Source organism: Rhamphochromis sp. 'chilingali', assembly GCF_963969265.1.
Source record: "Rhamphochromis sp. 'chilingali' genome assembly, chromosome: 21".
In the NCBI taxonomy this organism is placed as follows: Eukaryota; Metazoa; Chordata; class Actinopteri; order Cichliformes; family Cichlidae; genus Rhamphochromis; species Rhamphochromis sp. 'chilingali'.
The window spans coordinates 2,216,371-2,231,197 of record NC_137949.1 but is presented as its reverse complement, the minus strand read 5'-3'; the positions used below and the strand labels follow the sequence as shown (position 1 = coordinate 2,231,197).

Here is a 14,827-nt window from a genome sequence, read left to right as displayed (position 1 = left end):
ACTTCCAACATCATCACAACAAAGAGTGATTACACATATTACAAAACTGAATAACTGGAAGCCAATTAGTTCACATGACCAAGCATTTTTTTTTCCCCTTTTCATACCGCGCCCCCCCTGCAGTGGCTCTGCAACCCCCCTAGGGGGCGGGCCCCACACTTTGGGAAGGTCTGCCTTAACCAATGACATCTATTTGTGCAGGTGAAGAAGGCTTTCTGTGGGTGTTGCATCTTCACCAAACAAAAATGGAATCACTGAGCCACACACGGGGAACATAGTTGCTTCTCGTTTACTGAACCTTTTGTAGTCACATGTTCACAACATCACAGTGTCCGTCTACTTCCTACATCAAATCAAATCAATTTATTTATATAGCACTTTTCACAGGATAAAAACCACAAAGTGCTTCACAGAAATACATAAAATACATTAATAATAAAACACACAGCACAAATCTAATTAAAAGCCAATCTAAATAAATGAGTCTTAAGCTGCTTTTTAAAAGAATAAATACAATCAAGGCAACGTAATGATGGGAGAGCATCCCACAACCTGGGGGCCACCGCTCTAAAAGATCTATCACCTCTGGTTTTAAAATATGTTCGAGGGACTACCAACAGCCTTTGATTAGAAGATCTCAGGCTGCGAGAGGGAGCGTGGGGTTCTAAAAGATCAGAAATGTAAGCAGGGGCATCACAATTCAAAGCTTTAAAAGTCAAGACCTTCATGATATATCACAGATGAGATGACAAGATAAAAAACAATATACTGAAGCAGTCGACAAAAACACGGAGCACGAACAGCGGCCAAGCCGAACACAGGCGCCATGTTCATCATGTACATGACGCTCTTCTGTCTTCTTACATGACATTTACTTAACACAGCACCAATACCACCTCTCCTGGCCTTGCTGGTATAACAACACAAAATGCCCTTTCTCACACCCATCCCACTCCGTGTGCTTTTCCAGAGCAATAAACATGAACTAACAATGCCTGTACCTGGAAATAATAACTGTTATGCATACCCATACACGTATACATATATTTATATAAGCAAATGCTTCGTTACAATATCACATCTCCTCCGCCCTTAAGTCAACTACTCCTACTTGTCTACAAACAAATGCTTATACTGAAAAATGCTTAACAAGGAATTAACACATAACTATGGTAACCATACAACTGTACATATGTTTCTTTTTTTAATGCTAACTAGGAAGATACGTCCTTCCTGTGAGATCAGACTGCATTGTTTGCTCTATTCCTGGAAGATCTCATTCTATCTAACAAAGTCCATTAGAGTCTCTGGTGGACGTCTCTCTCTCTGGGAACGTTGCAACACTGGTGCCACTGAGGAGTCTACAAGAGCCGGAGTCTCCGGAGCATATGGTAGCTCCTGGGGCTCCGATGATGGTTGTGGCGTGGTGCCCACCCCTGATGGCAAGCAGCACTCAGGAATGGCTTCCATGTCATGTAATGGCTCCACCTCCCTGTCCGGTGCACTAGGAACAGTGTCTGCAACTCTTGCTCTCGCCTGATCCACACGTTGCTTCACAGTTTGACCCGATTCGATTGCAACGATGTAAGACCATCGAGGGAGAGATCATCAAGGCCAGTCAATGATCTCACAGTGACTGCTGGAATCCACTTCGGACCATAGGAGTAGTTTCTGATGAACACCTTGTCCCCTGGTGTGAACTTCTCAGTCTTTTCTAGATGTCACGATTCTCTTTCTGTTTGTGCTGCGTTTTTGTTTTCACATCAGGCATGAGCAGTGTTGGAGAGTAATGGAATACATGTACCGCCGTTACATATTTAAAATACAAGATATGAGTAACTGTATTCTGTTACAGTTACCGTTTAAAAAGGTGGTATTTAAAATGCAGTTACTTTGTTGAAATGAATGGATTACACGGCGGTCTTTTCCTGTTTCATAAGGCTATGAACTCCATATTTTTGGTTTCCATGCCGGTGAAACCCAAACAAAACACGCATTAAGAGGCTCTCATGTCTGTGTTTCAATCTCGCAGCCCATGTCTCCTCTACTTGCAGCCTTCATAATGACGTAAAGAAATATTTTAAAAAATTATTCACAAAATGATTTAATATGAAGGCAATAGGCAGAGTGTTACAGGCATCGCCCTAAAGCATGTAGCCTGATGAGCAGTGTAGTCCGTGCTGCAGGGAGAATGGACTGCTGTACCCGTTACGGAATACGTTACAAAATACATTTTGGGGCATGTAATCTGTAATCTGTGGTGGAATACATTTTAAAAGTAACCTTCCCAACACTGGCAGTATCTAATGTTATAAAACAGCACTGCTGTTCAGCACTTATACTATTGGCACTACTGATACTCGGTTGTCACAAGAGTACTGCAATGTGATGCCACATACTAACAAAATGAGCAGTGATCATTGAGAAACAGATTACATACACATAGAAACACAGAAATGAAATCTGAGCCTCACTTAACCTGAGTTCTGCTATTCCACTTTTCCCATCATGGCAGGAACATAAGGATGGACAGGAATGGGCCGCTAACAGAAGCGACTGCAAAATGTGAAAAAGTACCAGCAGATGCATCCTTTGTCAAATTAACCTTACAAAAACACAGCCTTTTGTATATCCATGTTAGTAGCCCTATCTCTCTGATGTTGTTTCCAAGGTGCAGAGTGAAAAGGAATCCCAGATTAGCTGGGATTACGCTGCTTACGAGTGGCATGTAATCCCACACTTCAATCAGAATAACACATTAAAACATCGGGGCCAGCCTAAGGCTTTTTGAACCTTGTGGGGGGTCCGCCTGTGCACCGCCTCCTAATAGTTTTGTACATCGCAGCATAAGCATTAAACAGTCCTGCTAATGTTTTCACACACACCATGCTGGGGGTGGAGGTGGTTGAGAGGAAGAGGAGTGAAGGGGCACTGAAGTATTGTGGTTAGCACAGGACGGTCAACATCAGCTGGAGCCTTTGGAGTTTCCTCCCACAGTCTAATGTTAGGTTAACTGGTTGAGTCCATATCATTATAAGTAAGGTAATACTAGTGCAGACATGTTAATTAAATCAAAATAACATTACCAATTACACGGAAAATGACACCCGTGACAGCACTTTATTGTATCAGTGAATTAACGGAAACACCATTTTTACTTGTTTTACTGCCCCATAAATGCACATCACCTCAAAACTTTAAAACTGTACTGCTACATTACAAAGTAGCACAAAGCAACATACACAGCATGTCACATAACTCAGCAGAAGCACACTGAGACACCACATACAAGCACAGGGCTCCTCTCTGAAGGTGATGCAAAATGATGCACATCCACACCGGTATTTAATGGGTTCTACTTTAGACTCAGATTTAGTTTAATCATGCTGATAAACTAAATGAACGCGAGTGATCACATACCTAAGGAAGTCTGATTATGAAATCATTACATAAAATAAAAAGGTTTTGTTTAAATTAAAAAAAATAAAGTCATGAAAAACGTGGTGATGTGGTGGTTAGCAACTGTTGCCTCACAGCAAAAATGTTCTGTTTGGGGCTTTCACAGGTTCTCTCCGGGCACTCCGGCTTCCGTCACATCCAAAGACTGTGATTAAGTTAATTGGTGTGTTAGCCCTGTAATAGACAGGGCGTGTGCCATCTGTTTCCCTGGGACAGCAGCTTCAGCCCACCCAACATCAAATGGATAAGCAGAAGAAAATTGATGGGCCTATTTCCAAGCAGACATTTGGAGATTTACTGAAACTGCACTTAAACATGACTCCCAACTGTAAAATTGTATGAATTAACTAATGTATGCTTATCTACCCAAAATGTTAGTAATAGGAACACAAATTTTTGGCACACTACCAGGAAAAAAATATATGAAGATGGTTAAGGCCACATTAAGACAAAAAATATTACTGATCATTTTGAGAATAAAGCTGAAATTCTATTCCAGAAATTCAAGGAAAAAAGTGGAAATACTATTTTTAAAAAATGTGGAGCTTACAGTTGTTTCAAGGCAAACTGCTGCTATACCCTGTACAAAATGTCTTGTGTAGATGAGTTAGTGAAATCATACCTCAGAGTCAGTTTTAGTTTCAAGGAAACGATTTAAACACAGTGTGGTGATGGGTATAAGGGGGTGAAAAAAGTCAGTGCAGAGCGTTGCATCTGGTCACAAGGGAAAAAACACACAAACATGGATTTGTGCAAAATGAAATGTTGCCAGTGGACAGGATATCGTGCAGTAAAGAGGATGGAGGACAAGACATGATAAGACAGCTGATCAGTTTGTGTCGCTGACTCATCTACACGAGGCTGTTTGTACAGGGTATAGCAGCCTTGAAACCACTGCGTCTCCATATTTCGACGTATTTCAGCTTTATTCTCAAAATGACCGATAATAATTGTTTCCTTAATGTGGTTCTTTTTAGTGGAGGAAGCATGTTTCCATAGAAACAAGCTTCCATACTATTTGCCGTTTTTCCGAGCATTTCCACGACTGTCTGGCTCAGTGTTCCACATAAGTGAAGGGAGATAACAACGCTGTCATTACTTTCCTGCCCTGTAGGTGGCGCCTTGTCACAGGGTCGATGAAGTTTAGACGCTTAAAAAAATCTGCTGGCTCCCGAGATCGAGAACGCGCTCTGAGTCGCTTCCCCAGCATGTGTTTACTCCTAAAAGTTCCTGTCACTGTACTAGCAGGACTATGTCTGCTGTGACGCCTCCTGTTCATGGCCGGCATGTTTCTCATCGACGTGAGTTAGAAGAGCTACCAACGGAAAACCGGAGAAGACAGCATATTCCTCCGCCTGTCCAGGGTGGAAGGCAGGCACCACTGCACAGCCAGCGGCACCGGGTAAAGCGGCCGAGCGGCGTTTGTTGAGCTAGCCGTAGCCGCCTTTTTCAGATTTCATGCTAACATTGTGGCAAACAGGGCCGAGTTGTCAAGATCTGGGAGCGGTTTCACCGTGTCGGCTTAGCCTGCCGTCAGGTTTAACTTTGTTTTTGAGCTTTATCTGTTGTCCTAACGTAAACACTTGAGTCAGATTCCATTCAGATGTTATTTTATTCGAAGAATTAAGCAAAGGATCCGCGGACAGGACAGGATATAATTTAAGTCGGGATATTATAGAAGCCATGTAACATCATACAATATGAAGTTAACGATCCCGTCTTCTTGTAAGACGCATTGCTTTGTGTCAGAACACGCGATTGATCATTGAACCCACAGTAAACTTGATCGGTCAAAGTACACCAGTGGCAGTGGGCCCTACTTTAAATATCACAAATCCTCTGTTATTTCTAATTGTTTTCTTTATTATTTCATTTAATAAAGAAAACTGCATCTATTGTGGTGTTATTAGTTCAGCAAGCGAGTTTTTAATCGACTGCTGCCTTATTAATGAGCAACGGTAAATGTTCCAAAGTGGAAAAACAGGCATTTCAAAACTGATCTGCTCATTGTTTTGTGTTTTTGGAAATTTCAGTGTTTTAAAATTTCACTGCATCCAACATCTGTCAAAGAAACATTTAATATTTTACAGCATCCACTTTCCAAATGCAAAAGTAAATAGATGATCTCCAATAATCGGAGGCAAACAGCCCTGACAGCAGCGTGTCTGCATGTTTAATGAGAGAGTTATCAGCACTCTGAAGCCTGTGCTGCTGAAAACGGATGTTGTAATGCTGTAGATGTTAATAATAATCCAGTGTCCAACCTAACAGCCCCAGGTCAGTGGCTCAGAGCCCATGTACATTTTATTGGGCTGTAGAAAGAAAAAAAAAGCCTTTATTCTTATATTTTTCTAAAGCATTTGCTCTCCGGAGTGTAGGAGGATCCGGTTCCACATTAAACTCTCATCATCACTGCTGCTGTTGATTTTTCTGTCTTCCTGTTGGGAAACTGGTGGGCTCTTTATCCATACTTTCATTATTGCAGTGTGCTATGGTTGGCGCTATAGAGTGATGCAGTGAAACAATGAATTTTTATAATCGAGTTATTCCAAGTACTCGATGAATCAGCCCTACGTTATGCTTGAGTTGAGTTTTCTTCTATATGAACTATAAATGTGATGCTTTTTCACACAAGTGCCGACGTGGAAATGTAAGCTCGTATGTAGACGTGATACGTGCCAGCAAAGCTTTGATTTGCTTGACAAAGGTCCATTAAATGATCTTACTTTTTGAGCGCAGTCTTGGCCTCAGTAGATGTGAGTGTGTTTGGCAGGGACTAAACCCGGGCCTTGCTGTATTCTTTCACATCTCGTCACCACTGGTTACATCTGTAATGCAGTGTTTCCCACAGAATTATGTAGCATTTGGAGCAGTACCAAAGGCCGGGGCCACCCACAGACTCTTTTTAATTCATTATAAATACTACCACATTAATCGTCATAGTAATTTGTATCTTCCTAGCTGAATGGATTCAGCATTAAGCTTTGAACTGTATCTAAAGGGACACTTACTTTATCCTCAACCAAACAAACACGAACACACATAATCGTGTTTGATCAGCGTGTTGGTTTGTCTGTAGAAATGCCACGCTGGAATGAAGTTTTAGCTTGACTTGTCCAATCTTGTCGAGTCTTACTAGTCCTACTGGTTGGTTTGCTATCTTGGGTGAGATGCTGCCTTTATGGAATCTGAACTGTTACAAAAGCGGACAGTATGAGAACTGTGCAGTAGGGCTGGGCCATATTATACCGTTCACGGTAATACCGGTATAATGTTAGGCAACGATAGGAAAATGAAATATCGCGATAGAATGGGAGTAAAATGCGCATGCGCAGTGCCTTTGTTTTCATACGCACATGGCCGATTGTTGAGTGAAACAGATGAACCAGAATTGGTTTGTAAAAATGGTGCAACTTCCGTGATGTGGAACTGGTTTGGTGTTTGTCCGTCAGATACACAACAAAGCACATTTTTTTGCAGAACATGCAAGCGGCCGTCGTTATTGTCATATTTGTCGGACTAAGATGCTCTTAAATCTGGGAGTAATCTGGGTCCTAAACTCCGTATGCTTCAGGTCAAACAACACTGCAGCATCACTGAGAGTTAAAAACTGTCTAAATTCTTTCATCTTTAATAAAACGATCAGCATTGCTGCTTTACCAGGTGTAACTATAAAGTTTAACTTCCAGGCATCCATGAAAACAAAATGTATTACATTTAACGGAGTTAGAAGTTAGCAGGAAGCTAGCAGAAGTTAGCTCGCTAGTTTCGCTAGTTACCTAAGCATGATATAGCATGTTCTGACTGAGAGATTTCTGAAAAAAATCAAACGTACAGCTCTGCTATCACTTCCAACATAAATGAAGACAGGAAACTAAACAGCAGTGACGTTTGTAGGGTTACTGAAGTTGGGCTAGCTGGTATATAATGATGTGCTACGTGATCGCTAGCGACACAGCTATGTTAGCATAACATAAACAGTGAAGCTGGAGGACGAACACTAACACTTTTCCACTTATAAAAGTTAACGTTAAGGTTCTTCATGGTTAGAGACAAATGCAATCGCATGGCAGGATGCTGTAAACGGACCAAACTTCAGTCAGGAGAACAACTGAGATAATCCATCCACAATACGAGGTTAGTTATTAATATACTGCAACAACATGGGAATAGAGCAGCTGCCAGAGAATTCAACATTAATGAATCAATGGTACAGAAGTGGAGGAAGCAAGAAGAATGAGTTTAATAAAGTTTGATTTATCTGACTGCTTTGTTTCGCTTAATGTGCCTTATAATCCCGTGCACCTTATGGTCCGAAAAATGCGTACTGCACACTGCAGTTTAATGTTGCAAAGCACCTCTTTTTAACTTCAGTGGATATTATACATGGTTATGCTCAGGATATGTCAGCCCATTTCTACTGGAAATGCCTTTTGGTTAAACTTTCAGCAAGGAATTTGCATTTGCACTGTTAAATTTTTATAAAGCTTTAATGTACATAAAAACCAGCTTCTTGTTTAAGTGAAAATAAATGATAGGTTGTCTTTTTGCGCTAGTAATGTTGTGGAGTTGTATTTTGTCTCGCATCAATTATATCGTCGGTTATATCGTTATCGCAAATTTTCAAATATATATCGTGATAAATATTTTTGGCCATATCGCCCTGCTCTACTGTGCAGCACAAATGGAGGCTGTGGAGAGAGACTGAACTACTACACAGTTAACTTCTGCGTAGATAGGCTTCTAGACTCAGCTTGTAGCATGTTCCATTAGGTGCTAGTACCAGGTACTTTGTATTTTAAGTACCTACTCAGCTGGGGTTGCAAGCAGTCTGAGACGATCCAAAAATGTGACATCAGAGGACTGCATGTCACTGATTGCCTAGTCATTGGCATCACTAGATGAGGCTTTTGTAGGACACAACTTTAGACCACAAAAATGGGAGCTCTACTAAGTTGCCTGACTTTCTTTAAATCATAACAGAGCGTCTTTTTTTTACGCTGCAGCAGAAACTGTTGGAGCACACTGCTGAATAAGAGCAGTTCATTAGTAGATGCACATCCAGTGTGATAGCCACACTGCTCTTTAAACCGGTCAGCTCACTTCTCTGGCTAAGCTAAAACAACAGCACATCATTACAGATACAAAGAAGTAACTGAGCGTTATAATTATGTGCTTCTCAAAGCTTCCGCTGTCACTGACTGTAGCTCTCTGCAGATCTCCACAGTGCAAACACATTGTGGCTGTCAGTTTCTCTACATACTGTCTATGTATAGTTTAACATTTTTATTTACGTTTGCTATTCATCTGTTCACAAGTTGAATTATTCTGAGTAAAAGTAACCTCTGAGGTCAAGCGTGCGCATACTCGTTTCTCACAATGTTTCTTTTCATTTTTTTCACTTAGTCGAGTAAGTGGTTGACAAAAATCTTCACAATCAGACATTTTCTTGCCCAATATATTACAGGATGCACTATAAGCTGTCTTACATTTTATACAAGTGTTGCATTAATTTACCTGCCATCTGAATTTAGGAATTCGTAAATATATCTTTGCCTCCACAGACTGATGTCAGCCAGAACCGCCCTCGAACTGATCCCAGTGCAACCTGGTCCCGCACGAATGATCCCAGTACCAGAGAGCCTCTGTTGGACGACTGTGAGCGAATGGGGACTCTGTTTGGTTCGCTCAACAAGTGTCTGCGGGGAATGGGCTTCAGCCAGATGTACTTTGGGGACAAAATAGTGGAGCCGGTCGTGATCGTCTTCTTCTGGCTGCTGCTCTGGTTCCTGGGCATCCAGGCCTTAGGACTGGTGGGAACTCTGTGTATTATCATCATCTACATCCAGAAATAATGTTGATGATTTGAGTGGTGCTTGGTGAAACTCTGGAGAGGCCTGTACTTATACACTCTTGGTGATTTACGATGCTTTATAATTGTGATTGTCCATCTGGAGCCTTCACTTGCTTTCCACAGTTGATGCAAACAATGGAGACTGATTAAAGAAAAACCAGCACAGAGCCAGATTAATGGATTTGATCATCTTGCAGTATTTACCACAGAGGACGCGGCGTCAGTTTGGGGTATTTTTGTGGCTGGTTTGATTGCATGCACGTTTATGTTCATGTACATTTTTGGGAGAAATATTAAATGAATCCCACAAAGATGATTCACTAATGTTTGCAGTTCACTGTGAACTGTGTTGAGTGTAATGCTAACAGTGTCTCATTTTGGGCCGGATGTGGTTGTGATTGTGTGTCTTTATTTGGACAGAGAAGGGCTGATTTATCGAGTGCATGAGTGATGTAGAGGCCTTCATGCTGTGAGCACAGTAGCTGAGCTCTGGCTCATCGTGCTTCACTCAGTCCTCATTCTGCATCCACATGTTTCTGCATCAGGACAGAGGAGGAGAATCCCGATGCATGGAAGTTACAGTGACCTGATGGGCTTCCAGTGTGTCAAAGATCATTCCACAACGACACAATCTGTTGTGTGTTTTCTCAGCCTGCACAAATATGGCGACTGTTTTCTTTCTTTCTGATTTTACAGTTGTTACGAAGCAAATTGAAATGTAATTTCCAATGTGACAATAATGAGACTCGGAGCTGCACGATGTGACGATGTGGAATTTTGACTTTGACGCATACCTGCACCCTCACACAGCCTGCTGAAAACAAACCGTGTTGTGCATGTTTAAGAGTAACGGTAACATGAACAACTTAGCGGTTACGCTCAGATTTCAGGTTTATATGGTGGAATTGTAATAACAGCGCCCTCCTCTGGTTGAGTCCTGCACTACACCTGGCCTGTCAGATTTATGCAGAGAATCGCTGTCAGCCTGCATGACCACACAGTGCATTGTCCGTTCTAACAGAATTTGCCTTGATATCAAATTATCTAAATTGCCATCGAACTTTGAACTCCCATCAGCTCATCTGAAGACTTTATCGGTCATGCTAATAGTGAACACAGTCCGTAATCTCTTAATATCGTGTCATTGCCAGAAACACCTTTAGTCTCCTTTGCAATGATTCTGCAGGATTTTATTAGATGGTTAAAATTATTTGAATAGATTTAAAGTGAATATCATTAATGGAGTGTTGTCACACCCACACCCACATAGTATGACATGCATGCTGCTGGGAAAAGGAGAGAAAAGAAGAGACTGAAAAGTTTATTTCCGCCTCCAGGATGACCAGAAGAGAACACACAGTTCACCACAATGTAACCAGTTTACTTAAGAGCGAGGTTATCTGAGCACGTAATGATTTAGTGGTTCTGGAGTTTTTTTTCTTTGACTTGAAAGTGGAAAAATTAAGCTAGAATGATACACTGGTGAACTTTGAGGACTAATTCCTGCCCCATGCAGCTGATTAGAGCCACTGCATGGTCTCTGTGGGCAGTCGAGTATTTCACCGCAGTCTTCCACTTTGTGTTTGCTAGTGTGGTAGAGTGGCTGTGAACATCAGGCCAGGATGTTGTATGTTCCTAAACTAAATGCGATAATGAAGATATTGTTATTTTGTTAAACACAAGTGTGTGACAGCGTGTTCAGCTGAAATCCTAACATCGCACACTTTAATGTGTGCTGTGCAAACTAATCTGTGACCTCTCGGGTTTCCAAAGAGCTGAATGCTTAAAACAGCAAATGCTGATGTGAGTAAACCCTGGACTCGCCTTTGCTCTTGTCTCAGGTTATTTAAGTATATTTGTGTTCAGACGTGCAGGTGTCTACATTAACTACACTCTAATCATGGGGAATGCATAATCACAGATGGTAAGCTACTGGTTTCCAATGGCCAAGCTACATTTGTCCCTCCTTTAAGATGCTGCAATCAGCTATTATCAAAATAAAGTATTTTTCATATGGCAAACATGTCATCTAATGATATTCCAGTGTATTAATAAAATGTTTTTAAAAATATTCTCTGGTTGTACTGTGTTTAAAAAAAAAAAGTTATTCCCAGAAAGTAACAAATTACTCTTTACTTAAAAAAACATAAGTAATCACACCATGTAGAAAGTAATTTGTTACATTAGTTCCATCATATTTTTGTTACTTGGCAACTTAATATGGAAAGTTGTCTGCCATTAAACAGCACAAGCTTACAGTAAGTTTGTAGGTCTGTAAGACTAGGAAGAGATCAAAGTGCCAGGACATTGTGAGACCACACACTTTGAGCATCGAGCTGCATCTGGTTTGGATGTCACGTCCGCATGTTGTCTTTGCAGGTGCTTGCAGAACTTCAGTGTCATGTTTTGCAACAGTAGGTGTTTCTGCACTGGCACAGTTTATACCTTATTATCACATTGTTTTTCATTTGTGTAATAACTGGCTGTAATACTCACGTCTGCTCTCCTCCAAAGCGGTACATCATTGCCGCTTGAATGAGCTGAGCTCAGGCAGTTGTTGCAAACGTTTACCTTATAAGCCCCAACAGATCATTTCTATGCATCTGTCATTCAGATTATTAGTACAGCAATGTTTTATATATTTTAAATCTGTATGCAACAGTCTGTAGTAGTCATCAGGGTAGACAGTCGGATCCATTCTACAAGTGAAACGTTGTTCTTCACTTTTCTGTGTGTGAGCCCACAACTACAGATTACATGTATTCACAGTGGATGGTAATCAGCTCATGCTAAGCTGTCAGCGTGACATACAAATAAACTATAATATAAATCTCAAATATTTATACACTTACAGTGGGGCAAAAAAGTATTTAGTCAGCCACCGATTGTGCAAGTTCCCCCACTTAAAATGATGACAGAGGTCAGTAATTTGCACCAGAGGTACACTTCAACTGTGAGAGACAGAATGTGAAAAAAAATCCATGAATCCACATGGTAGGATTTGTAAAGAATTTATTGGTAAATCAGGGTGGAAAATAAGTATTTGGTCACCTCAAACAAGGAAAATCTCTGGCTCTCACAGACCTGTAACGTCTTCTGTAAGAAGCTTTTCTGTCCCCCACTCGTTACCTGTATGAATGGCACCTGTTTGAACTCATCATCTGTATAAAAGACACCTGTCCACAGCCTCAAACAGTCAGACTCCAAACTCCGCCATGGCCAAGCTTTCGAAGGACACCAGGAAAAGTATTGTAGCCCTGCACCAGACTGGGAAGAGTGAATCTACAATAGGCAAGCAGCTTGGTGTGAAAAAATCAACTGTGGGAGCAATCATCAGAAAATGGAAGACATACAAGACCACTGATAATCTCCCTCGATCTGGGGCTCCACGCAAGATCTCATCCCGTGGGGTCAAAATGATCATGAGAACGGTGAGCAAAGATCCCAGAACCACACGGGGGGACCTGGTGAATGACCTGCAGAGAGCTGGGACCAAAGTAACAAAGGTCACCATCAGTAACACACTACAACGGCAGGGAATCAAATCCCGCAGTGCCAGACGTGTTCCGCTGCTGAAGCCAGTGCATGTCCAGGCCCGTCTGAAGTTTGCCAGAGAGCACATGGATGATACAGCAGAGGATTGGGAGAATGTCATGTGGTCAGATGAAACCAAAGTAGAACTTTTTGGTATAAACTCAACTCGTCGTGTTTGGAGGACAAAGAATACTGAGTTGCATCCCAAGAACACCATACCTACTGTGAAGCATGGGAGTGGAAACATCATGCTATGGGGCTGTTTTTCTGCCAAGGGGACAGGACGACTGATCCGTGTTAAGGACAGAATGAATGGGGCCATGTATCGTGAGATTTTGAGCCAAAACCTCCTTCCATCAGTGAGAACTTTGAAGATGAAACGAGGCTGGGTCTTCCAACATGACAATGATCCAAAACACACCGCCCGGGCAACAAAGGAGTGGCTCCGTAAGAAGCATTTGAAAGTCCTGGAGTGGCCTAGCCAGTCTCCAGACCTCAACCCCATAGAAAATCTGTGGCGGGAGTTGAAAGTCCGTGTTGCTCGGCGACAGCCCCAAAACATCACTGCTCTCGAGAAGATCTGCATGGAGGAATGGGCCAAAATACCAGCTACTGTGTGTGCAAACCTGGTAAAGACCTATAGTAAACGTTTGAGCTCTGTTATTGCCAACAAAGGTTATGTTACAAAGTATTGAGTTGTATTTTTCTTATTGACCAAATACTTATTTTCCACCCTGATTTACCAATAAATTCTTTACAAATCCTACCATGTGGATTCATGGATTTTTTTTTTCACATTCTGTCTCTCACAGTTGAAGTGTACCTCTGGTGCAAATTACTGACCTCTGTCATCATTTTAGGTGGGGGAACTTGCACAATCGGTGGCTGACTAAATACTTTTTTGCCCCACTGTATGGCAAATTGAAGTAAATGTAAATGTAGGTGGTATTTCTGTCAAATGTACTGCTTATTTTTCATAACTGCAACACTCTGAATACAGTGGTTCCCTCGCTAGGTTCACTTCTCGCGGCCTCGCTGTTTCGCAGATTTTTTTGGGGGGGAAATGTGAACACTGTGTCATTGGTTTGGCTGTCAAACATCTAATACACCATGGATCAGCCTTCGCCTAGTCTCCCTGATGTGCACTTCTTCTGTTGCAACACAGTATTTTATTCTCTTTTGTATAGTATGTTATTCTACTTTATCTTCTATTCTATTGTTCTTTTCTTAATTGTTGCTGCTTTTAACTTTAACTGTCCACTTCCTGCCATGACCAAACAAATTTCCCAGGTGTGGGACTAATAAAGGTTTATCTTATCCCATCACATCAGAGTCACCCCGTGGTATTCTGAAGATAAGTAAAGACAATAGATATAAACACAGAAGCAGCACAGATTCCTTTTGGCACAACACCGGCTTTCACGTCCTCGGGGGACGTAGCCCTTGTACCTTTTTGACTTTGCTGTGTGGGTATGTGTGTCAGTGATTTGAGTGTAATATTCCCAAATTTGTGTGCATTTCATTTCCAATACCAGTTTTGCCTTTTTGATGATACGAAATGTTCTTTTTGTCTCAGCTTTTGTTGCTTTGCTGTAGTTTCTCTTCACACACATGCCCACAAAGTTATGGTTGATGTGATACGATTTACAGGAGCGTAAAATCTTCACGTATTAGTCAGATCTGTTAGCGTATTTACCTACCATCCAAAATGTGGTTACTGTGGATGAATCCTTACTTGCATTAACTGTAAGATGAGAAAACAAACGCACTCAGGTCTGCTGTAGCTGCATTCTTCTAAACAGTTGGTGTGGGTATGTGCAAAAGCTCAGTATACAAATGAAGAATCACAACAGGAAACAGTCTTTTTGAGGATTTTTCCACATTTCCAGATGCAGCAACCTTCCTGTTTGTCATCTGACAACCTGAGAGAAGAACAAGCTTCCCACCTGCACTGCCGGGTTACAGCACGTGTCAGTCAAA

At 41.5% G+C, this 14,827-nt stretch overlaps 1 protein-coding gene across 1 annotated transcript; it reads left to right on the top strand.

Moving 5' to 3' along the window:
• Window positions 1-4,615: 4,615 nt before the first annotated feature.
• Window positions 4,616-11,384, top strand: fam241a (family with sequence similarity 241 member A). The gene is made up of 2 exons (XM_080870023.1): window positions 4,616-4,861; window positions 9,024-11,384. The coding sequence occupies exons 1-2, from the start codon at window positions 4,712-4,714 to the stop codon at window positions 9,312-9,314; spliced, it is 441 nt and encodes a 146-aa protein (XP_080726149.1). The 5' UTR covers window positions 4,616-4,711; the 3' UTR covers window positions 9,315-11,384.
• Window positions 11,385-14,827: the final 3,443 nt, after the last annotated feature.